A 24,531-nucleotide genomic window follows, 5' to 3' on the forward strand; every position below is an offset into this window, starting at 1 on the left:
CTTTGTATCAGTAGAAACCCAGTGGTATATTTGAATGACCGCGCTTCCATCCCCTCATCCCTCTGAGACGAGAGATTTTATTTTGTGTCTGGAAAAAGCCTCCGTTGATGCAAATATAATTTTGCATCATTTGAGACTATTTTGGTCAGTAGTAGGAGCTAGTTCTGCATGTTTTCAACCCATGCGTGGGGAGTGTGATCTAACTCACAGAATGTAAATGCGCACGGCCGCAAAGCAAGTGTTTCAACTTTTCAATGAATTCCTATTTAAGTTAAGCTTCCATAGGCAAGATTTGAAAACGTGCCAGACTGGACACGCACAGTGAATGACTGTCGTGCTTAGCTCAGGTCTTCGCTCTCGTAATGAATGAAATCTCACTCCTGCTACGATTGTCCTGTGACTCGTTCGGCTCACTCACACTTGTAGTGTCTGTTCTCTAACTGAACAAAATGATTTTAATACTATAAAAGCGACGGTGGGGCGGTGCCGCGGTGGGCAAGTGATAACCAGTAGTCGTGGCTTGGGAGCGGCCTCGTAGGGCAGTGAAGCAAGTGCATTCTGGGAGTTGTTGTCCTTCATCCGCATGTGCCAAAAAATATGGCTTTTCTCAGTCTAGAAGGCACCAACTTAAAATAATTTCACATTTCTACTACATAAATGGCCCAATTTAAATATACATTTCGTCTTCCCAGCGGTGAAGTACCCCTTTAATGCAAAATCATACAGTGATTTTGTAAAAATGTTACCTAAGTTGTCAATTGAAATGATTTGGGGTCCAAATTAATTAGTCGTTCATTAGAACCAAAGCAACAGCCCCACCATCAAAAATTGTCCCCGTATTTCAACCTCGAATATTGAATATATAAATATAATGGATATAAAGGCATTTACAAGCAATAAAGTGCAATAATAATGTGCAATAAAGACCTGCATCATTGCTGACAAATGTTTATTGGTAGGTAAGTATTCATCTCATGCGGTGCTCTTGTTGTTTTCTAAATTACATCTAATATTACATTTAAGTAAATTGCTACTATTTTAGTGTGAGAAACATGATTCAGCACGTGAGTTAACTGTACGGATGAATCAAACTGAACCATGAACAATTTTAGACATTTTACAAACCCGTTTGTCCGATTAGATTACCAGCTTGAATTATTTGTGAATCTGGCATCAATTCTGATTCTAAACAGCTGACAGAAATAGTATTTGGGGAAATTATCAGGGCCCGGTTCCTCAAAACGTTCTTATCGCTAAGTAGTTCTTAACCTATTCCTACACCTCTCTGTTAACCCTATGGCACGATTCCCCAAACGTTTGTACGATAAGTATATCTTATGTAAGTCACACTTTCGTAAGGTTGGCCTGGACCATTCGTAGCGCTCTCTTAGCGTTGTTTAAGCTCAAGACGCTAGTTGCCGCCACTGTGCAACAGTCTTTAGAAATCAGCGCAGTACAGTACTAAATAAAAACAATGATTTTATGTTATGTAAGACTAATAATAAAATATGTTTGCAATGGATACAGGCCTATTTATGAAGTTGACTTTATTTGGTATCTGAACTAATATGGTGATAATTAGGCTATTTTGTAATGTCATTAAAGCGTTTAAATTGGGAATCACTTTAGATAATTAACATCTGGCAAACAATTTGGCTCTAAATGGCTAAGATCTATAAATGGGTAAGCATGGTGATGTCCAGTAAGCAACCAACTATGGCAGTGATACAACGTATCCTTCTATCAAATCAAAGACGACGCCGGCCACGGAGACATTTAGTCCATGTCAATGTCTTTATTCGACAAAACTTCAACCCTTTTGACATTTTGCCTGACATGGCTATGTAAAAAAAAAATTAGCCTCCCAAGTGTGTTGTCCATTTCATTTATTTGAACTCAAAATCAACGCAAATTAACACACTCAGTTTCAGTTAATCTAGAAATATAGGCTGTACCGAGTCTTTCCGGAAAAAAACGAACGGCTGGAGGCGTATCGGGTGGGCGGAGCTAAAGAAATACTCCATCAAACGTCCAACATTAGTTTTTGAAACTTTGTCTATGTTTAGGATGGGAATCCAAGTTTTTAACAGTGTAAAAAGCTCAGTATGCATGAAACAGCATTTCACCCCCCTTTAACACAATACATTGTGTTAAAATTAACTCATCATTTTTTAGAGTGTACCATTAATATAAAAGTGTATTACATAATTTTTAGAAGTCTTTAAACCCATGTCAAGAACAACGGGATAAGGAGGGTGGATGATTAGCAAGGGATACCCATCTACCCTTCACAACATATCGTGTGAACATATTAAGGACAATTTTATAGCTTTTATATTTTACGGATAACTTAAACTATGTTGAAATAAATGGTACTGTAATAATTTGAGGAATGTTTAATTTGCATAGAACGTGTTGTCTTTCTTAAAGCCGTAATGTTCCTTCGCGTGAAGTGGAAAATCGATCTCTGAGCAATCGATTCAGCACCTTCACTTGGGACAGCGCCTTTGTTAAGTCATTCTTAGAGGCAGCGTGTTAAGAAGCTTCCTAAGAGACACTTCGGGGAACATACTTAGGAACATAAACTTTGGTAAGATATATCTTTTCAAGGCTTCTTAGCAGGCTAAGAGTGAGCGCTATTGGGAAACTGGGCCCTGGTCAGTATACAGTAATTTCCATTGTCAGACAAGGATTTACCAGGAATATTTTACTAGTGCAGAGCAGTACTTTACTGAGGCTCGTGCCACAGTAAAAAGGGTCCAGCGACACCCCTGGGTCCAATAAAGGATAAGAATCTGTGGGGGGGATAAAATCTTGCACGACACAGGTATCCAACCACACCGCAGTGGCTTCCCATTTGTCCAACTGTCATAAAACAAAACCAATTATGTAAATAATTTTTTTTTTAGCAATCACTAACACCCTAGCGTGTCATATGCTTCTGTACAGATTTATCTCAGTACCTATTAGGGGTGTAAAAATATTCAAACCGCACTGAAAAAACACTATACACAACCTAAAGAATGTGCCAAAGTACTCTCATGGCATACCGAACGCCCCCCACCCCCTGCTGCCTCGGTCCAGTCCTGGCTCGTTCTTGACCTGACTTTACCTTATGTCACAATACGTAAAGGTACTGTATGTAAGTTTTTGACTGTACTAAAGCATACAAATACCACAATATATTTGCAGATATTTAGCAAACTTGCTGAGTTCACATACTCGTTTGTCAGAAAAACAATGCTCCAGCCAATTATTCTACATATGTAGAATAATTGAAATGTGCATTTCATGTCGAAATGTCTTTTTTTGTTTTGGTCTGTGCGATACCGATGATTCATCCAATAGTATTTCACCACCACAGGTTGCAAGTTGGCGAAAACCCGGTATTGCTGCCATGGAAGGATGCAAACAATCTGGGTCAGAGATCGCAGATTCTACCCGACCTAAAAAAGGCCTCGGCATCCATCTACATATCTGTATGAACGGAAGCACATTATAACATGGATTAATCAACTCATCAACGTAACTTTAACGTGGCGTGACAGATCACTGTATAGGTGCGTCAGTTCAAGCGGCAGCACAAAGCGCGAGTGAACGCGATCATCTCTTCCTCTTTAGTTACAGAATAAGCATTAATAAACATCTGAAGGTATGGAGAAAGATACAGAACAACTTACTGTTTCAATGGCAGAACGATATCAATAAAACAGCTTGTAAACAATGTCACATAGCATTTACCTCAGGCAAGTCAGTAAGTGTTCACTGCTTGTTAGTTTGCCAGAGAAATTATCTCTTTCGCTAAATATATGCAGTATATTAGACTAGTCATTATATTTGACTTAACATGTTAATGATGTCTTGATTATTTAATGTATGTTTAAATAAATCTGCCATGAAAATGACATCCACCGTGTATAAATGACTATATTTCAACAACAAATTGGGGTTGTAGATTTAGAAGTTAATGGAAAAACTGTCTTATGTGAAGTTTACATGTTTGAATACAATGTGTTATTTGAGTGTTTAATATATATAAACATATTACAACCCTAATACCTATATAAACCAATGCTGACCTACACTACCAATATCCAGATGTCGACGAAGTGAAAGAAAAATCCAATTAGACATCTGGAGCAGAACCACTAGGATATGAGCAGCAAATCCCAAGAAGCGGGAATTGATTGTTGAGGAAGCTAGATGACTCCCAGATCATATTGAAAATGACTCGTTCTGATAGCACAGAGATTTTTCTAAATGCTGACACATATTTGAGAAATAAGGTCATGAACTTCCAGTGAGCTGTATGCACTCACTTTCCATTTTCAGAAACTGGTGCTGAACAAACTCCAGATTACGTTTTTTCCCCTCCCATTTCCTGTTTTTATGTGAATATTCGAACTTATAATTCCTGAGGCAGGAGGAAGTCATACACAGTTAAGGGCATTATTAAAGATGAAGTATATTTAGCTTTTCCAAAAGCCCAATGACGCTGACTGTGGTCTTCCTTTTGCTGAGTAACGGAATGAAAAGCTAAGATGAAGAAAAGGAGGGAAAGAAATACCAGAAATTATAAAAAAATGAGTAGGAGGAACAGGCATCGAAAGAGAAGGATATTTCTGTTGTTAGGGCTTGATGTGAGCGTTTCTCAGCCCACAGGAAAACATGAATGCAGAAAGAGAGAAAAATACAGAGTGGTTTGACCTGCACACCCACGCTACCTCCCTGTCAAGGTCACACCTGCTACCGCAACACTCCAGTACAGTGTGTGTTTGGCTGAAAGCCACCGCCATGAGGTTCATTCAGGGGCTTGGATGGTAGTACTTAATGATCAAAGGCCATCTCATGGTTGTGACATGCATCGAATCCCAAGACTGCTGATGGGGTTACCAGGATCACAGTCCAGCTGCTAAACCAACAGCAGGACAATTAGCCCTCGTTTTCTCAAAGGTGGGGCTGTCCTGGCAACTGGCCGACGGCAATCTGTCAGCATAACACTAAATGAGTCCTGCACAGTACCTTACCCAAAAATATATAGTAAAAAATGGCGCCAACTGTTTCCAGAAATTTACTGTGAAAAATATGGTGATGTTTCAGGGATTTTTACCTTTTGGTGCCAGTGTTCAATAAAAAAATAAAATCAACTTGCTATACAGTCAAGAAACTGATTGGAAATCAAATGATATTGCCTTCTTATGACTAATAGAGGTTATTTTCATGTTTAAATTACACACTTCAATTCATAATTTGTTACAATTACCACATACAATAAAACATTTTTATTAATAATAATTACTATTAATTATTATTATTACTTTTGTTGTCATTTATGTCTTTATATTTAGGCTAAACTCTTTTGTGATCTAAATTGCAAATCAAATTGCTGCAAATTGAAATGAACACAGTTGAAAAGGGTAACTGGCGATCTATGTTCATATCGCAAAATGTAACAAAACACCTTAATGTATATACTCTTTTTTTCAATTAAATGTAATCAAATGCACTCAATCAAGTGACTTTTCACTGTAAATGATGCATTTTTCCATAGAAATCATTATGGTCACAACTTGTAATAATTACAATAATGAGCTCATTGCTTCTGCCTAAAATTACATTCATGATTTTAGTTAACTGCATGATTTGTGTTATCATAGAACTGTACGTATCCATAAAAAATGGACATTACTTGGACACAGTCACCTCTGATAACAAATTTCTCAGTGATTTAAAACGATATGAATTGTGAAAAGCGCTATACAAATAAATGTGAATTGAAATGATCAAGGAACACACTCTAAAAAAGGCTGAATGACCACATACATCAGTGTGCAGGGTTTTAGTAATTTTTAATGTTTTAATGTGAGCCATGAATTAATGCTTATTTTTATTTATTTTTACTTTTTGGACTGGAAGAAGTGCCTTGGGTCTATTTTTCTAAAAATATGTCAATTGAATTGATTTGAAAAACATCTTTAATTATATTTCACTATACAAGTACACTGGTTGAACAAAATGATGCTCAAAAGTAAAATATATTGTAATTAGAGCTTGCTTTTTACTTTTAATATCATGTATTATTTTCAATAAATAACATGCATTGTTTCTTAAACATTTTTTTTTTTACAATATATGGCATGGTAACTTACAGGTAACTAATTAAAATGTATTTTTACTTGATCAGATAAAAACACAAACACGTTCAATGATTTTCTGAAGTTTTGTAAACATGATCCTTATATGACATTACACACTTGCTGTGATCCAGACACAAAAAACCTAATCACAGCAAAAGTGTGTGAGAGAGAGAGAGCTGGTAATCCCTACGTTATGGGGGCAAAATGTCCCCACAAAGATAGCAATATGAGGAATCCTCATGAGGAAAACATCTTTTTTTTTTTTGAGAAAGTTTAAATGCAGAATGTTTCCTATGATGGTTAGGTTTAGGGGCAGGGTAGGGGGTTTGTACGGGTATAAAATCCATTACGCCTATGGAAAGTCCCCATAAAACATGGAAACACTACACGTGTAGTGTGTGTGTGTGTGTGTGTGTGTGTGTGAGTGTGTGTGTGTGTGTGTGTGTGTGTTTGTTTTTGACAGGGGATAAGCTCAGCTGAATGGGCTGGAATAGCACAGAGTGATGGAGGGGTGAATGGGAAGAGTAAAGGGGTGGAGGGCTCTGGGACTGGAAGTCTCTTTGAAGTGATGAAACAGATCAATGAGCCAAAGACAGACTTTGATGGCGAGAGAGATCAGCTGACAGACAGCTCGGCGAAGCCTCGTTAGTGTGATGAAGTGTAAGCTGGGGTGTGTGATCGCGTGTGTTGTGACTGACACGGGCGGACGCCAGTTCTTAAGACGCGTCTATCGCGCTGAAAACGGAATGCTGAGCTCATCTGTGCATTCGAGTGTTGTAATACATATGTGGGTTTGCCAAAGAGCAAATGAAGCTCAATGTTCTGTCGTTTGTGTGTAATTGAAGAGCAGGTAGGCGACCTCAATGACACCAGAGACTCACAATTCTGACAAGTTCACCGTGCGAGAATAGGAGTCTGTCTCGCCTGGCAACTGCATCCCATAAACACGCACTTTCTAAACTGCATAGCAACCACTTAGCACAGACAGAAACAAAAATGCACTGCAGTGATGGGGGAGGAGGAGGTATAGACACAAAAAGGAGAGAAGCAGACGGCAATGGAAGGAAGACTGGAGCAAGCAGGTGCAAAACCGACAGAGGAACTTCAGAAGCAACGGGCAAGACCTGAATATTTGGTTCTCTGTGAACGATCTGCACTATTTATCTAGCTAAACTAGCCCCACGTCTCTGCCATTTGCTATTATGTTATTTTTTTTATTTTTTTACTTAATGGAAAGGGAATGTGTCTGAACTTTGAGAGACGTCCCAAACAAAGGCATTGTTTTCTGAAAGTATAGACAATGCTGAATCCTTCTGCAACTTTTCTATCAGCATTTTCTTCAAAGTGGTGACTCAAAAGTGCCCTTCCATGAGGGTGTCAGCCTGCTCCAGTTTAGCCCTTCTTTTTGTCCTGCATCCTGTCTGATGGGCCAATGCTCCTAGACTGTACCAGGAAGGTAATATACTGTAAATTATTTAATAGCTTTCAGCAAACGTCACAAAGTCCATAATTCTATGACGACCAGGTCCCAGCACACGCAAGCTTTCATGTCTCTGTCGTTATGAGGTTTTCTCATGCAAGCCTCAGGGGGAATCGGACTGCAATATTAGATAAGTGCAATAAAAGGGGAGCATTTTCAGATGAGCCGATTCAGTTTCTACAGAAAATAAAAAGCACAAGTATTGTGGGAGCTTTTTTGAAGAGGTTAGCATAAAAATAAGCTGATAGACTTGAAATTCCCAGGGCCATGACGGGGTGAACTGAAGTGAACCCTAATGCAGACAGGGCATGTTGAGATGCAGAAATGCTGGATTAATGCGAGAGTAGCATTATAGTGATGCAAGGACCTTGAGAGCTGAGTGAGGGTATAATTAGGTTGGGCTGGAGAAGTCAACTTGGAACAATGTCCCGAAACAATGCCGAGCCAGCACGCTGTCCCCTAAAATCACTGAAGAATGGCTGAAGAGTTTGTGAGAGAGCAAATACAATAAAACATTATATAAAAGTCACATCAAAACATAAAACTAGCAACAGGTGCTTTAAAGGTGGAAAAAAAAAATCGAAGATGCTACTTCTTAGAGAGGGCTTTTAGCATGCTGACAGCATGCCATGCTAACAATATAAAGGTAACTGTTACTGTCAACATGCTAAAACCCTCTCCGAGTACTTGATTCACTAAATGCATCCCATTTAAAACACCACAGACACATCCAACAAATTCACTCCCTTCAACAACAAATCTCAAGACAATTACTGTCAGAATACAAATGCATGTCTTCTGGAATAAGTGTTGCATTAAGACGATTTGTCAAGTCAAAAACTTGTTTAAACTTTTTAAAATCCATCTCAAGACACCTGGGTGCAGTTCTGTTGCACTTTATCTAGGTGTTAAGAAACCTAGATGAAGGTCTAGAAGGTCTCATGATGTCTGGTTTACATAAACAAGCCCGCAACCGGCACAGTTTTACGGAACTAACCTTAAAGGTGCACTATGTAGTATTTTTGCAGTAAAATATCCAAAAACCACTAGGCCAGTGTTATATATTTTGTTCAGTTGAGTACTTACAATATCCCAAATGTTTCCAACTATTTGTAAATTGTGAGAAAATTGCTATTTTAACTAAAGACCGGGACGTGTCAGCATAGCGTTTGAGTGAGTCGCCTGTCAATCGCCTCATATCTGCGTTACCCTCGGTTTTATTTGGCAGAAGCGCTTTTCTCTTAGCAGTGTGAACATGTCACAGCAGCGCCAAGCAAACGCACAGAGTAATGTCATAACATAATTAACACACTTAAATGTATCTAATATGATAAACAGAGCTGCTTTACCTTATAATCATGACCGGAAAAGGCGGAAGTGTGTCCTGTCCCGTCATAATAAAAGTCCCGGTACCCGCGAGCCGTGTGTTTGTATAACAATCACTCCAACGGCCGTGCTCAGCTCCACAACACTCAGTCCTGCTTTGGTTTACACTACAGTAACGTTAATAACCGCATCCATGAACATGATTTCTGCCCGAGTCCTATTTTCCACCGGCTGTGAGGTAAAGACCACATTTCCCAAGATACTACGCTCACACTGCGCATCATCAAACTACGCCTTTCTTTAGAATAGGCGCCCTCCAGTGGACGGAAAGTTGCATAGTGCACCTTTAACTCTGACTAGTTACTAGTAAATAGTACTAGTATACTAGTGTCATGAGAAATCCTGCCCCCCTGTCAAATAGTGTCCGCTTAGGAACCCAGAGCGATTCTATTGGCTGAAATAACTTTTAATGGATAATCTGTTTAGAGCCTTATTACAAATCTTACACAATTACATTTTTATTCACCAAGATTGCTCTTACCGTACATCTTAAAAGCCCTAGCCATGTTTTAATGTTTATAAAATAAAAAAACAAATGTATATCACTGTTTTTTTATGCTTTATTATTTACATTATAGGTACATTACTATGCTATGATTTTGTATTGGTATTATTACTTAGTTTATCAACTGAAATAATTTATAATATGTTAGGCATGTTATGGCTCCCATTATAGCAGTCAATTACATATTTCAAATAAATGTTGTTTGTGTGCACTTAGTATAACATTGAATTCATAGTTTATTTTTAAACAATTGCTTGACCAGAAACAGCTTTTGATCACGGTAACAACTTTTGATCAGGCATTTAAAACAGCTACCACGTTGGGTCCTAAAAGCGTATACACTATTTTACAGGGGGACACGATTTCTCATGATACCGGCACAATGTGGTGCAAGTGTTTTTGCTAGTTTCAGCCTGCCGCAGCTATCATGTTCACGCCCAGCGGCACGTTGTTTAAATAGAAAATGCATTAGTGCCCTAGCCTGACAAGCCAGACCCACATCAAGATGTTTGGTCTGGAAACTCACCATTGACAGGGCTCAATCTGAGGGGCGGGATAAACGGTCGTCTTTCAAATTCCCTCTGCACGGCGTGCACGTAATTGGATAGCGCTACAACCAACCAGACCAAGGAAGGTGAAGCAGAGCTCGTTGACAGATTAAACTTTTGCTGGATCCGGTCGGCAAAACTCTGAACTCTGATCTTCCCTTCTTAAGAATGACTTCAGTGCCGTTCTTTGTTCTTTTCTCAGAGAAAAGCTCAACTCCAAGTCTTCCAGAGTCGCGGTCAAAGCTGATTCGAAAGACCACCGATCGCCAGTTTCTGTGTTTATTAGTAGCATGCCCACGCGCAACTTGGCCGTCATTATATTAAGCCCCGCCCACCGACTCTATACACGATTTGATTGGCCCGACCGGAGTTAGATTTGCTGCCGCTAGGGTGTGTCTAGATTTAGGCTATTAGCGCCCATCTGTTCTCACATGCCATGCTGGTCTGAAAATAAGGTGTGTTCAGGCACATTGTTATTTTGAGGCAACTGAAATAGACTGTGGCATTAACCAACAAAAACCTGGTCTAAAGCCATTAGTTATTTAAAAGTCGCATTAATATGCGGCGATGGGCGGTTGCACAATGCACTTGTGCACACACAGGGACGAGCAGCAGCCCACATTTTTAAATATTAAAATTAAAAGGATTCCTCTGTGGAGGAGTATTCAGTTTTTCTGCTTGGAAATTCTGCCACGTAAATAGCGAATCCACCACACACAGTGTAAGCACAACTGGTTTTTAAAGGGAATGTGAGATGAGACTCTGATTGGTTTATTGCACACTACGCCCAAAACACCCATGACTCATTACGAGAATAGGGACAACCCTTTTAGATCATTTTTCCTGTTGTTAAACCAGCCATTTAGACAATGCACTTGGATTGTTAAAATATGGCCCTTACACTATTTTGCACATTCCTAATAAGGTCATTGTGGAAAAATAAGAGCGTAAAATAATTCCACTGTGTTCTTCCATGTACCATTCTATACCTAATGCAATGAGGAAAGAGTGCCTGGTGAATCTGATCAGATTTGTTGAGTTCTAAATTGGTGGCCCTTCATGCAGCTACAGAGTACAGTAAGTTATACAGTCACACAATCATAGACGGCTGCTGCTGTGTGCCATTATGGCAGAGAGTATGGACTTAGACTCCTATGGCAGAGAGTACAGACTTAATGTCCTATGCTTGAGCCAATCACAGCATACACACACACGCGCACACACATGCACACACACGCACGCAGAAACACTGCTGCCAAGCTCTCCAGATGATGAGCCTCGCTCCTGTGGATTATGTAAGAAGTGGCATAGGCGTCCTCAGGCAATGTCTGTGTATGTGTGTGTGCGCGTGCGTGCGTGTGTAAGGCTCAGCTCTACATGCCTCACACACAAAGTGAAAAAAGTCACAAGCCCTAACACACAAATAACCACCACAGCCATGTCAGAGCTAGTATTTCACATTTCATGTGGAATCATATTATGGGACACATCTTTAATAACCCTCCCTATAGCATTTTCAGCAACAGTGTACCATCACCACTATTGGTCATTAGAGACAAGATGAGATTCCTTTAAAGCTGATGATGATTGTTCGGTGTGCGTGTCTGTGTGTGTGTGTGTGTGTGTGTGTGTGTGTGTGTGTTACTTCTCAATATCCATTTTCCAATGGTCAATGGATGTTTCCAGCTGTGCACATAAGCTGAAAAAAATGCTGCTTCCTCAGTCCCTTTCCACCTCAGAGTAATACAAAATACTGATACTTTATTTCTTATAATAGCAACTTTATATGTACAAAACGGGAGACTTTATACTCCCGATCCATTCATTTTTTTTTTTTTTTGAAAGGCGTTTCTTATGCTCAGTAATGTTGCATTTATTTCTGAAATATTATTACAATTTAAAATTACTTTTCTATTTTAGTACATAATTTAAAATCATACTGGATGCTGCACACTGGTGGTGGTTAAGGAGAGACCCCAGACAAGATTGTAAAGCGCTGTACAGCAGTAAATCTGCTATATAAATACCTAATTCGCATTTTAAGATATAATATATTCCTAATAATTGTGCCTTTATACTGTATATCACAAAACTGTTTCTTATTTGGCCTTTTTCACTCTGAGAAATGGTTCCTATAGTATTCAGAGATTTGCATAACATCCTACCTAACAACATAACAGCATCTGTTTGAATTTTGAAGAAAGCATAGATGTGTCCTTCACAGCCTATGACAACCCACAATCCTGTGCCTGCACTTTGGTGGTTGGTGGAGAACTTAAGATTAGTATCTGAAGGAACGGCTGACAGGCGTAAATTCAGTCAGAAATGTCATTTTTTGGAAACTTATGACTTCATTTCTACAGGGAAATAAGTGTCTTAATCTTTTATTAATATTTGCTTGGTTATCTCTAAAGCTAACTTGAATTTGTTCTACATCATTAGACATGATATTATGATAAGACAAGGAATCTTTACATAAAAATACTGTCAGATTGGGTGGTGAGGTTGCAAAATTTCGGACGCAGCCTTCATGTCTTTGTATGATATTTATACAAAAGTGTTCATTATGAGCCCTGAACATGATCTCTTTAATAATCTGCAACCTATAATAGGGACGAGGTTTGATCATTGTGACATACGTCTTCTTTAGAAACAAATACCCTTCATTAAATTTGAAGAGATGATCATTGTGAATAAAATGATCAGACTATAGTGGGTTATATTCTAAATTACAGTGATTATGACTGTCAGCAATCAGTGTTAGAGACATTTTTGTGCGTAGCAGCCAACAATCTCACTGTCTACTGCCGCCGAGGAAGTACAAATACTCAGGAGACTATTTAAAATGTATCTGCTTTACCATGAGGTCATCACACCACTTTGTGCATGTCTGTGTGTGTGAGTGTGTGTGTGTGTGTGTGTGTGTGTGTGTGTGTGTGTGTGTGTGTGTGTGTGTGTGTGTGTGTGTGTGTGTGTGTGTGTGTGTGTGTGTGTGTGTGTGTGTGTGTGTGTGTGTGTGTGTGTGTGTGTGTGTGTGTGTGTGTGTGTGTGTGTGTGTCAGAAAGGTTGATCAATAGATCTGTGTGCCTGTAATCTTGGGGCCTGTAAGGCTAGTTGAGTTATGAGTCTGCCATTCTCTCCCCTCTTGAAAATACAATTCGCAAAGGATAGGGACCACCCAAAACTATCTGCTAATACACTATAACCACTGCTTCACAACCCACAATTAAATTATTGAAATGTCAGACCACTGGTAACAATATATGGCTTTTTATAACCTACGAAAGATTGTGAAGTAGTGTGTAAGTGTGAGAAGAAGTGTGTAACAATAAATCTGAGGCAGAATCAAAACATTGCTAAACAGCCCAATACAGCAACACTGGCTCGACCAATGGTGTGAGTTTGGGGGCAGGCTTAAATGTTGGAAGACCAATGGTAGACAATGGGGCGGTTTTGTTTGGTGGCGCAGAAATTACACACTTCACCTTCACTGCAAAAGCTTGAAAAGTACATTCTCTCGCTCCATCTCCGGTCTTTTTTAACATCTGACTGTCATGTCACTTTCTGCAGTCTGAAGCGAGCTGTGGGAAGCAGAATGCTTTTGGGATCACAGCGCATTTGCCCGCTGGCCTGAGACTGAAAACTTTCCTCTTCCTTCCACTGCTCTAATCTTCTAGATGATTTTGCCAGGATTCTGCCATTCTGGTCTCTTGATCTGCCACTTTCAGTCATTCTCAAATGGGGAGAAGTTTACACGACTGCAAAACAGATCTGAACAGTCCTACAAGAGCTCACAGCAATAAATACACAGCATAGCATAAGCTACACACACCAAAGGTGATCTGATCAGCTGTCATACAGTAGGTATTCATTCATACCTTAATTGTACTTCTACATGTACATTTCCACCTATTTGTACAGAGATTAAAAATGTAAGAAAAATCTGAAATTTTAGATGTGTACAATTTTCTCTATTTATTAGTTGATTAGTTATTAGTATTTATTAGTTATTACTATTTATTAGTCTTATTGTATTCAAATTAAAGAAGCTTTTTTTTGTTCAAGTCTGCATTTATTTAATCTAAATACTGTAAAAACAGTATTATTGTAAAATGTTCTATTTTAAAGGTGCCATAGAATGCATTGATACAATAGTTCTTTGATATCTACATAAAAAGTATGTGGCTTAGGTAAGGGTCAAAATACTCCAGATTCGATTTTACATCTCCATTTACAACCCTAGGTTTTGTCCATAGAATGAAATGGGCTGTTGTTTGTTACCTTATTTGGAAGGTCCATGAATAATAATGTTGAGGTCTGCTCTGATTGGCTGTTTCACAGCTAGTCTCATTTTAGTAGCTCACACAACTGACTTGCCATGCTAAACAAGCTTAAAATTAATAATAGTATGCAATTAATCTGTCCTTATAACCCGGCACATATGCAATTAATGACTGTATTGTCACACAGAGGTTGCACTTTGATTGGGGGATTTAAATGACAACTAGTGTTGTTTTTAAACAACATTTTAGTCTCGTCTTTAACACAAAGCAGGTTGCATGCCAGGATCGCATCAATGTAAAACGAAAGGCACCTTCGTTAGCCGTTTCGCTATCTGTGTACAAAACGGGCTAGCTAGTTACATCAAAACCGGCAACAAATTGAAACAGGTCACCGAATTAAACATTTTCAAACTCAGTTTTATAACAAACTAGCTGCATGTTTTCTTTTCAGCTTTTCTGAGCTAGCAGACACAACAGAAACCAGGGGCCAATACATTATATTCACAAAACATCTTAAGACTAAAAGCTCCTAACTTGCCAATTTAGGAAAAACTCTTAAAAATAATGGGCATGTAATTTTTATTCTAAGAGTATATCACAAAGCATTTTAGCACTAAAACTAGCTCCTAAATCAATGAAACGCTAGGAGTAGTCAAGAGGTCACTAAGTCACTAAGACCAAATCAAAAAACAATCTGAATGGCGGTTGCTGTAATTCGCCTAAAGACACTATACAACACTGAGGCAATAGAGATAATAAATGTATCTTTAATAAAAAAAAATAATAGTAATGTCAGATTACTTTTGGTAGTTGTTTTTACGAGTTCATATTTACAAATGACTGAATAAAGTAAAACAATACACTCACCTAAAGGATTATTAGGAGCACCTGTTCAATTTCTCATAAATGCAATTATATAATCAACCAATCACATGGCAGCTGCTTCAATGCATTTAGGGGTATGGTCCTGGTCAAGACAATCTCCTGAACTCAAAACTGAATGTTAGAATGGGAAAGAAAGGTGATTTAAGCAATTTTGAGCGTGGCATCGTTGTTGGAGCCAGACGGGCCAGTCTGAGTATTTCACAGTCTGAAATACTCAGAAAAATGTTTTGGCGTAAACAGAATAAGAACATGGATCCATCATGCCTTGTTACCACTGTGCAGGCTGGTGGTGGTGGTGTAATGGTTTGGGGGATGTTTTCTTGGCACACTTTAGTCCCCTTTAGTGCCAATTGGGCATTGTTTAAATGCAACGCCCTACCTGAGCATTGTTTCTGACCATGTCCATCCCTTTATGACCACCATGTACCCATCCTCTGATGGCTACTTCCAGCAAGATATTGCACCATGTCACAAAGCTTGAATCATTTCAAATTGGTTTCTTGAACATGACAATGAGTTGACTGTACTAAAATGATCCCCACAGTCACCAGATCTCAACCCAATAGAGCATCTTTGGGATGTGGTGGAACTGCAAGATGCTATCCTATCAATATGGGCCAACATTTCTAAAGAATGCTATCAGCGCCTTGTTGAATCAATGCCACGTAGAATTAAGGCAGTTCTGAAGGTGAAAGTGGGGTCAAACACAGTATTAGTATGGTGTTCCTAATAATCCTTTAGGTGAGTGCGTATGCATATTAGACATGCTTTTCAAAGCCATCGAGGCCTCTGAGCTCGAATTTAGCCGAAACCCGTAGTTCTGCCGTATCGGAGAAGGAGAGTGAGGAACTTAGGGATGCAGAAAGCTGTGGAGGTTTCTTAATCATGTTAGGTGAGTCGTCTCTCGGCTGTGTATATACCTCCTCTCGCGCTGATTAGATAGACAGTTTGAACATACTCCTCACAAACTTTGTTTATAAAACATAATTTCTGCTTGAATTCAGCAATTTCTCGAGATGAAGTGACAATAAGCCTACTTTTTAAAATCTTTATTTGAATATGGCAACATTCTTATTTTTAAAAATGTATTTGAATATAGCAACATGAAACCTTGTTCAACAAAATATTTGGACCCACTTTATATTAGGTGGCCTTAAGTACAATGTAGTAACATTGTAATTAATCATTTGATACAATGCACTTATTGTGTACATACATGTTTTTACATTGTACTTACATTTAAAAAAATACCTGCATGTAATTATGTCTGTAATTAATTTCTGTAGTTACATTTGTAGTTACACAGTTGACACTTCCCTTACACCTAACTCTACCCTTAAACTTTACACACACCACCACACCTGTCCCTAACTCTACCCGTATCCCACCTCAATTTCAGCAAAGGTGTTTTGCAATACAATTTGAACACAATAAGTACATTGTACTTATTTTTTTATCTAAGTACATAGTACTTAAGGCCACCTAATATAAAGTGGGACCAAATATTTTATAATTAAATCACTGACAGAGATCTCTCCCCTATCAGCCAATCACTGTGGTCATAGTTAGCAAGCGTGATGACATCATCCATAGCAACAAGGTCAACCACCCTTACTCTTAGCTTAAGACTTCTCTCTATTCCTTAGTAAAAGTTGCTCTCAGCAGCTTTGTGAATAGATTTTAAGAGAAAACTCATTTTGAAGAACTCTTCAAAAATGTTTCCTGAATACGGCCCCAGATGCAAAACAAACAAAAAAATCTTTACTATATTTTAAAACTTTATTTATTCCTGTAATGGCAAGGCTGAATTTTCGGCAGTTTTCAGTATCACATAAACCTTCAGAAATGATTCCAATATGCTGATTTGGTGCTCAAGAAACATTTCATATTATGATCAATGCTAAAAACAGTTGTGCTGCTTAATATTTTGGTGAAATATTGGTGGTATTTTTCAGAATTATTTGATAAATGCAGAAAGCTCAAAATAACATTTATTTGAAATAGGAATCATTTGTAAGAATGTAAAGTCTTACATCCTTGCTAGTGGTTCAACGAATCACAAAGCTCAGGGTTCAGATCATATTACAGTTTTTGTGTCACAGATCAGGTCATTTTTTGGATAAGCGAGAAAATAAAATAATGGGGAGGTTAGGAGCAAATATAACTGTTTTCATTTATTACTTAAAGCACACTTTAAGTACTTTGATACCACAGCAAAAACTACTAGCCTAATTAATAAAGTTACATTATTATTAAAGGAAAGTGAACAGACAGTTACAATGTAAGAACAAATACACTAATTACAAGAATTGCATTACAAATTACTAATTGATCAATACAACAACAAAGTTACAAATAAAGTAAGGTCTAACTGTACCATTCAGTGTACAGAAATATAATAATTAGGCCTTAAGATAAAATAACACTGTAGTGTTCCAGTGTTAAGAAGGGTTATTTTTTTTTTCGAAAACTGCAGTTGAGCTCTTATTTCGGTGGAAAACACAATCACAAGCTGATCGTGCAAACTTGTGAACTTAGCTTAAAAATGTGCAGCGCGAACAGACTTATTCACAGCCTATTGCTGTGAGGTTAAAGGTGTTTTATGTGAGAAGTTTAAAGGAGAACCCATAATAACAAAATGTAAAATAAATCTCTGATGTCCCAAGAGTGTGTATGTGAACTTTAGTTCCAAATACCCCATAGATCATATCTTATAGCATGTTAAAATTGTCACGTTTTGAAATGTGGCGTTTTTGTGTGTGTCCCACACTGCTGCTGCTCCCGGCCCCCTTTCAAGAGGAGGACGGAGCTTCAAGCGCTCATGTTAGCAGACCCTATTAAGAAATGGTATAGTTTAGTTTAATTACAGTTATAACTTATTTTGTCATCTTGCTTTTATTCAATGCTATTGCATTATGTACTGTACTGCGATAGATGTGATGCGACAGCTTGAGCAGACTCATAAATGTGCTCTACTAAAACAACTCTCCTTCTTCTCAACATGGCCTCACCCTCTTTGTTGCATGTTCCCGGAGACAGGGAGCGTCATACTTTGCAGATGTTGTTCATGCTCAAACAGCAACATTACACACTAACTAATATTAAAAAAGTGAAATCATTCAACCACCCCTTTAAATATATCTTTGGTTCATAATAAAACTGTGGTAGGACAGATTAGAGACAATCTAGTTAATTAATGGAAAACACTGGTGTTCACTGAGTAAATTAAATACCAACAAAGATTTATTTTTGTTAAAGCTTTGTCAGAAAGTTTTGTTGTTCAATTAACATTAATTTATAGGCTGGTGTCACCTTAAGACCGAATGCGCAGATCCAATACTAACCGCATCCGATTTCTTTCTCAACTGTTTACATTCATTTAAAACATAGCCCACTGTGGTCATGAGAATACTTGCTGATATGGCCATTTTGTATGTATATGTTTGTTCAAGTGCAAAGAGATGCAAAAGAGGAATCAATTAGGTGTTCGCACGCTATCTGAAAAATGCACCTGTCTGTACATTTTCTTTTGTCTCATGCGCTGGAAGGGTTTAGAATCACTTGAATGTATAAATTGGCAAGACAATTGATAAACTTTCACTACACTTGGTTAAACTTTGCAATTAATCCATGAATCACATAGCCTAGATGCCAGCCAAACTCAGCCCCGCCCACAACATTTGAGCTTGGACAGTTCGGTCTGGTCTGATCCATAGAGGAGTAATTAAGCCTGAACCGAAAACTGTTCGGACCAATGAAATTGTCAGGGCGGGCTTGAGACGATGATGGACAGATGATAAACAGTAACGTAATCATCCACGTCATCAAAGGCGCTTGGTTGAATTTGTTCAAATCCTAAACGGAGAGCTTGTTTGTATATGCATTCACCTTCACTATTTCTCTCTGAAATGATGATCATGTTGGGAAGTAACTGTGTATCCTTAAATTCTTCTTTTTTTTCCAACACCGGCAAAGATTGTTTATTCCAGCACGCGTGCAGACAGGCTTGCCAAGTTCTTACAACAAAACCCGCCAACTCCTAGCCCAAAACAATAGCTTCTCAGTAGGGTTTTTCTGGAAAAAAATGGCGGTTTGTGGGTAAAATGTGTGTTATTTTGGCAAGGTTGCCTGCTAAAATTTGCATTCCTGGGTCTATATAACACATAATTGAGGTTGTTTCAACCTGCAGACATGGAAAACAATGGCAACACAGTGCAATTGAGTTCTGTTGACATTTGACAACTAACTTTATGTGTCGCTCCATTGCTCTGATTGGTTGTAGGTCTATCCAATTGATGTCTTTCCTGGTTCGGTTGAAACACGCCCCATAATCACAGCCCACTGGAGCAGTTTCAGACTCATATTCTGACTTGAATTGAGTATGACCACGCCAGGCTATGAATCACATGCATGTCAAACCATGGGGTCAGGTCCGTACGAATCACAGATCAACTATGATCCATTTAATCCCTTATCCTTGCTCAATAGACGTAATAATTTAAAAAGAAAAACCTGACCCCAAACATGTAGCAGTGGACCTACAAGGCCTTACAATCTGTTTCAGTGTCTATCCAAACACATGAAATATTACAAAGAAATATTTACAAATATGAATAAATATCCATATACAATCATATCCAGAAATATCAGCATATCCAAAATCAGTCACAGGTTTGCTAGTCAGGTCAATTAGTGTCAACTAACTCAAAAATCAGACCTCAGATGCTCTGTAATTTAGTATGGCATAAAATCAACCAAAGCCGTTCACAAAATCAAAGGTAAGACTTCATTCATACCAATACATTCAGCTGAATCCCAAGAATCCTTTTGCATTGCCGATAGCTCGGGATGAGACGTGACAAAAAAAGAAAGGACGTTTGCACTAATCGCAATTTGGAGTCTCTTAGGGAGATTTTCATTTGCCCTCATCTCACGGCAGCCAACATTTATCTGATCACAGTCGCTCAAAGAGGCTAAGTAACACCGATATCCTCAGAGACCAAAGACGATCAGTTTCTAAAGAGGCTGTTCTCTGAAGATGCATCAACTTCCACCAGTACCATTCAACATCTGACAAAGGGCGGCGTCAAGCGAGCTCTTCTTCTGACCTGACTGACGGCAAATTATTCTGTAGTGACGCCAGAAGAAATATTTTCAATTAGAGCATCAATGACTGTAAAAAAAAATGTCAAGCCTCTATGTGCACAAATAAATCATAGAATGTGGAGATTCATTTTAAAATCAAAGGCCATCTATTTGAAAACAGAGTGGGAATGGAGATTTTGATTAGACAGGAAGCTCCTAACAGTCTCTGAGGTGGGAATATACCTTATTGACTTGTTCAGTATAATTAATAACTGACTTTATACACTAGTATTCCATAATTTGGGTGATTAGAGTCATTGAACTAATGTGATGTGCCTTACTGATCCTAAATCCCAATCCAGTAACAATAAACACCCTTTTACAAAAGATTTATGATGGGTCTGACTGACAAGCCATGGCAGCGGATCAACTCAGTTAAGCACAACAACTGGCATCACTTTAAAGCAGATGAAGCTTGTTGTGTTGTGGTGCAGCATAATGTAGTCACATTTCAGAAAGGCACAACTAATAGAGGGCCCTTCATATCCCAATGAATTTGTCATGAGCTTAATAATGGCATTCCATAAACACACAAGTAGTAACAGCCTACGCCTGATAACACAACTGATAAAGAAATGAAATACTTACTGAGAGGTTCACTGTGCACCTGAAAAAGAGCACACACTATTTCATTTCCTTTGTAAAAAGGATACAATCGCAAAGCTCCGCTCTGAGTCCCGATGGCAAGGATTTTCTGGACAGGGTCGAATGCCATAGAGGACGGCTGATAGGGGAAGCCATGGCGCACAGTCTGAGAATCAAAACAAAAGAGAGAAAAAAGCACATATAAAACCCATAATGTAAAGTTTAGTGGCATAACACTATATAAATTAACTTTTATCAACATTTAAGTCACCAATTCAACAATTTAAAATTGTACAATGCATTTTATAAGATATTTGAATTATATTTTACACTGTATTTTTTATTTTATTTTTATCTATTCTTGCGTATGATTAATGTTTCATCATTTTAATGTGACAATATGCTTTACACATTGTTGATACTGGTGTAACAAAGACTAACATTTTTAGAAATAATTTTCAGTAATTGAAATAACGATAAAATTAAATATTAAATTAAATTAAATAAAACAATAATAAAACTTAAAGGAAAATTAACTGTTTCAGCAGCCTACTAAAATTACTAAAACTAAAAGAAAAATAGCTATATATATATATATAAATAATATATTATTTATTTATTTTAACAAAGACCACATAAATATATACAAACAACTAAACAAAGAACTATGAAAATTAAAGCAAATTAAAAATATTTTATATGGTATCTTTATGTACGTTATTATTAACATAAAGACTTGAAGGAGAGTGATAAATCATTGGGTATTTGTGCAGCACCACGGAGTCAAACCTCCCTTCTGGGATAATTCAATATCAATTCAATATCAGTTTGAAATGAATATTTCCAACTATTAATGAACAACCCCTTTGAATTGTTAGAACAACACTGATGTTCTATAGATAGACAAAAACAACAGGGCAGAGCACAGACCTTGCTGCACTGTATCCAGAGAACAACAATGGTGGCTACAGGTTTATAGCACTAGGCCTCTGCTTAACAGCTGTCATCGTCTCTCTCTCGCTCTCTCGCTCTCTTGCTCTCTCTCTCTCTCTCTCTCTCTCTCTCTCTCTCTCTCTCTCTCTCTCTCTCTCTCGTTTTAAATCCTAGTGGGTCCCTACACAAATAGCATTTCTAAGCATCAAAGATGCACCTATAATGCTGTCTAGTCAGGCAGCTTACTAGGATATGAAACACAACTTCTGTCTCTGTATGTTTGTTTAGTGGCTAAAGCGTGTTACGTAAGCATCACTCGCGGAGACGGGTATCTGTCGGCGAGCTGTGCAGCAGCAACAAGCTTCACTCCCATTTTTTCTTTTCAATAATTATGAATTAAATATTCAAACTAATCCAGCGTTCATAAGCGTCTATTTAATTTAGTCCTGACAAAAAGACCAAAGTCCGTGTGAATACACTCATGTAACCTCATCACAAATGATTAACGTTAATTAGAGAGTGGTAAATATAGTGGTTGACATAGTTCATGACCATTTTTCTAAGAACTGAACGCTTACGTCAACATTTTCCAAAACTCTCTCCAAAAATCATTCAGCCCTGGATTAAATCATCATTAAATATGATGTTCTTGAAAATATTACATGTGGAATGGATTTGAAAACGTTCTCCTTTCACTGAAATCAAAATTGAAGTTTTTTAGCTTTTAGTATGACTGTGTTAGCCTTAAACTTATGAATAAGTTAGTATGTTCCAAAACAATGACAACATTTGCATTTAGGAGATATACGCATTCAAAACTTACAGTCTCTCACTTCCGTTAAAACGAATTACAGATTTTGATGACATCATTGCAGACTTTAACTTCTCATCAAATCTTCTGTCCAATCAAAATGCTCTCTAGAATCTAAAGCCCGCCCCTCTACTCTGCTGAAGTTGCGGCTAAAATTGGTCAGTTGGTCACACATTTACTAATTTCTACATGGTGAAAGGCACATAGCACACTATATATGTGATAGGAAACGATTCAGTGTAAATATGTTTTCAGTTGAGGCGAATGAAGTCTGGATTCACATTAGTTTCACACACCGCAGCAGCGCGCGTACACATACGGCTCTGGTCTAAACTTAGACCCATATCGACGAATTTGAATTCTGTAAAGAATTCTGCATTTCAAAGCATTATGGAGGAAATTATGAGGATAAACAGTTAGAAGAATCTGGCTTTACTAAACAGAAAGGCTCTAGTCAAACTGTATATTAACGAAACGCTATTGGCCGTTTCAAAAAAGGGGAGGAGCTGCTAACAGCTGGAGCCGTTTCAGGGGAAATCACGTCAACACATTGAATAATGCGGCACTTTTCAAGGCACTTCCGTGGGCCTTTAAAATAATTATTAGACTGTGTTTGTCACGAGGATTCAGGAGTGGTGTAGGTATGACATCACTCTGTAGGCCAAAATGCAGAAGCCAGTTAGCCTTTTAGCACTTCTGGTTCCCTCGTCCTGAAGTACATTATTTTAATGGGGGTTTTGGTTTAAATGGCTGAAATAGGGTGTGTGGTGAACAAGCTCAAGACGCATTCACGTTTTATTCCACAACATAAAATACATCTGTATTTTTGAAGTTGTTACGTGTCTTGGGAAAAGGCGGTTGTTGACAAGTAGCTGAATGGTACTACAGAGGCTGTCGAGAAGATTAAAGCCAAAAGGTAAACTCAGTCCGCTTTTACAGGCTGTAAATTATGCTTTACATATCATTATGCTTATAAACTATTCTGACTCAAACTTTCTGAGGAAATTTTTTTTATATAAAAACTGGAAGAGTTGTCTGAAGCTTAGAGATGGTGAAGTTGAATTTGTGGAACCGTGGTGTAGTCAGTTTATAGATTTTTACTGCTGGCGACTGCATTTAGACTTCAAAATTCATAAAAGTTATGATGATGTGATAATTATCTAGATGGATAAAACGTGCAAGTACCATAAACTTTTGTTGATCACAGAGCTTGTTTTTAGTGATAATCCAAAAGCCTATGGAAAAATTTGATGGGTTTTTCTCGAGAGAACCAGCGTGATGCTAACTGCCGGCTGACCTGCAAAGTGACATCATACCTGCAACTACTCTAAGGCCAGCGTTTTTTTTTTTTTTTTGGAGTGAGATGTGTCTTTTTTTTAATAGTTTTCTATTAGCAGTGAGCATTTTTGCACGCTTTTATCTCACGTTTTAACCACCTGCCTGCTGCCCCTCATGTTTATGTAGGAGCAATACGAGTGCCTGAAGTTGAAATAAAAATCAACTCGGAGCAGAAAAGCGCCGGACGTCATTCACGTTTTTTATTTTCATTGTCCAATTGTATGAATGGAGAAGTGGGCCTTCATTGATTTGATTGACAGCACAGTTGATTCAGGGGTTTCCTAGCAACATTTTAAAAAAATTGGCACACTGCTCTTTTCTCAATTTAAAAAACATTAACCAAAAAAAGGCACTACGTTGCAGCTCGCGTTTTCTGTCTAAACGTGTTTTTTTTCTGCTTTCAAAGACTGACAACAGCCGGAACAAATGGCATTCGAGTGCAGGCTGTGAAGAAGTGTTTCATTGGTTGGAAGCACTGAATGAACACACACCCCC

General features: G+C 38.1%; 1 protein-coding gene across 4 annotated transcripts in view; it reads right to left on the reverse strand.

The window, feature by feature from the left end:
• The window catches only part of stxbp5a (syntaxin binding protein 5a (tomosyn)), a 131,208-nt gene that overhangs the window by 104,737 nt on the left and 1,940 nt on the right, over nt 1-24,531 (reverse strand). For all 4 annotated transcript variants that reach the window (XM_067417621.1, XM_067417620.1, XM_067417624.1 and 1 more), the window contains exon 2: nt 21,023-21,120. In XM_067417621.1, coding sequence (XP_067273722.1) covers nt 21,023-21,120 — 98 coding nt within the window. The remainder of the gene's footprint in view (nt 1-21,022; nt 21,121-24,531) is intronic.

This window comes from Pseudorasbora parva, chromosome 15, assembly GCF_024679245.1.
Source record: "Pseudorasbora parva isolate DD20220531a chromosome 15, ASM2467924v1, whole genome shotgun sequence".
NCBI classification, from domain to species: Eukaryota; Metazoa; Chordata; class Actinopteri; order Cypriniformes; family Gobionidae; genus Pseudorasbora; species Pseudorasbora parva.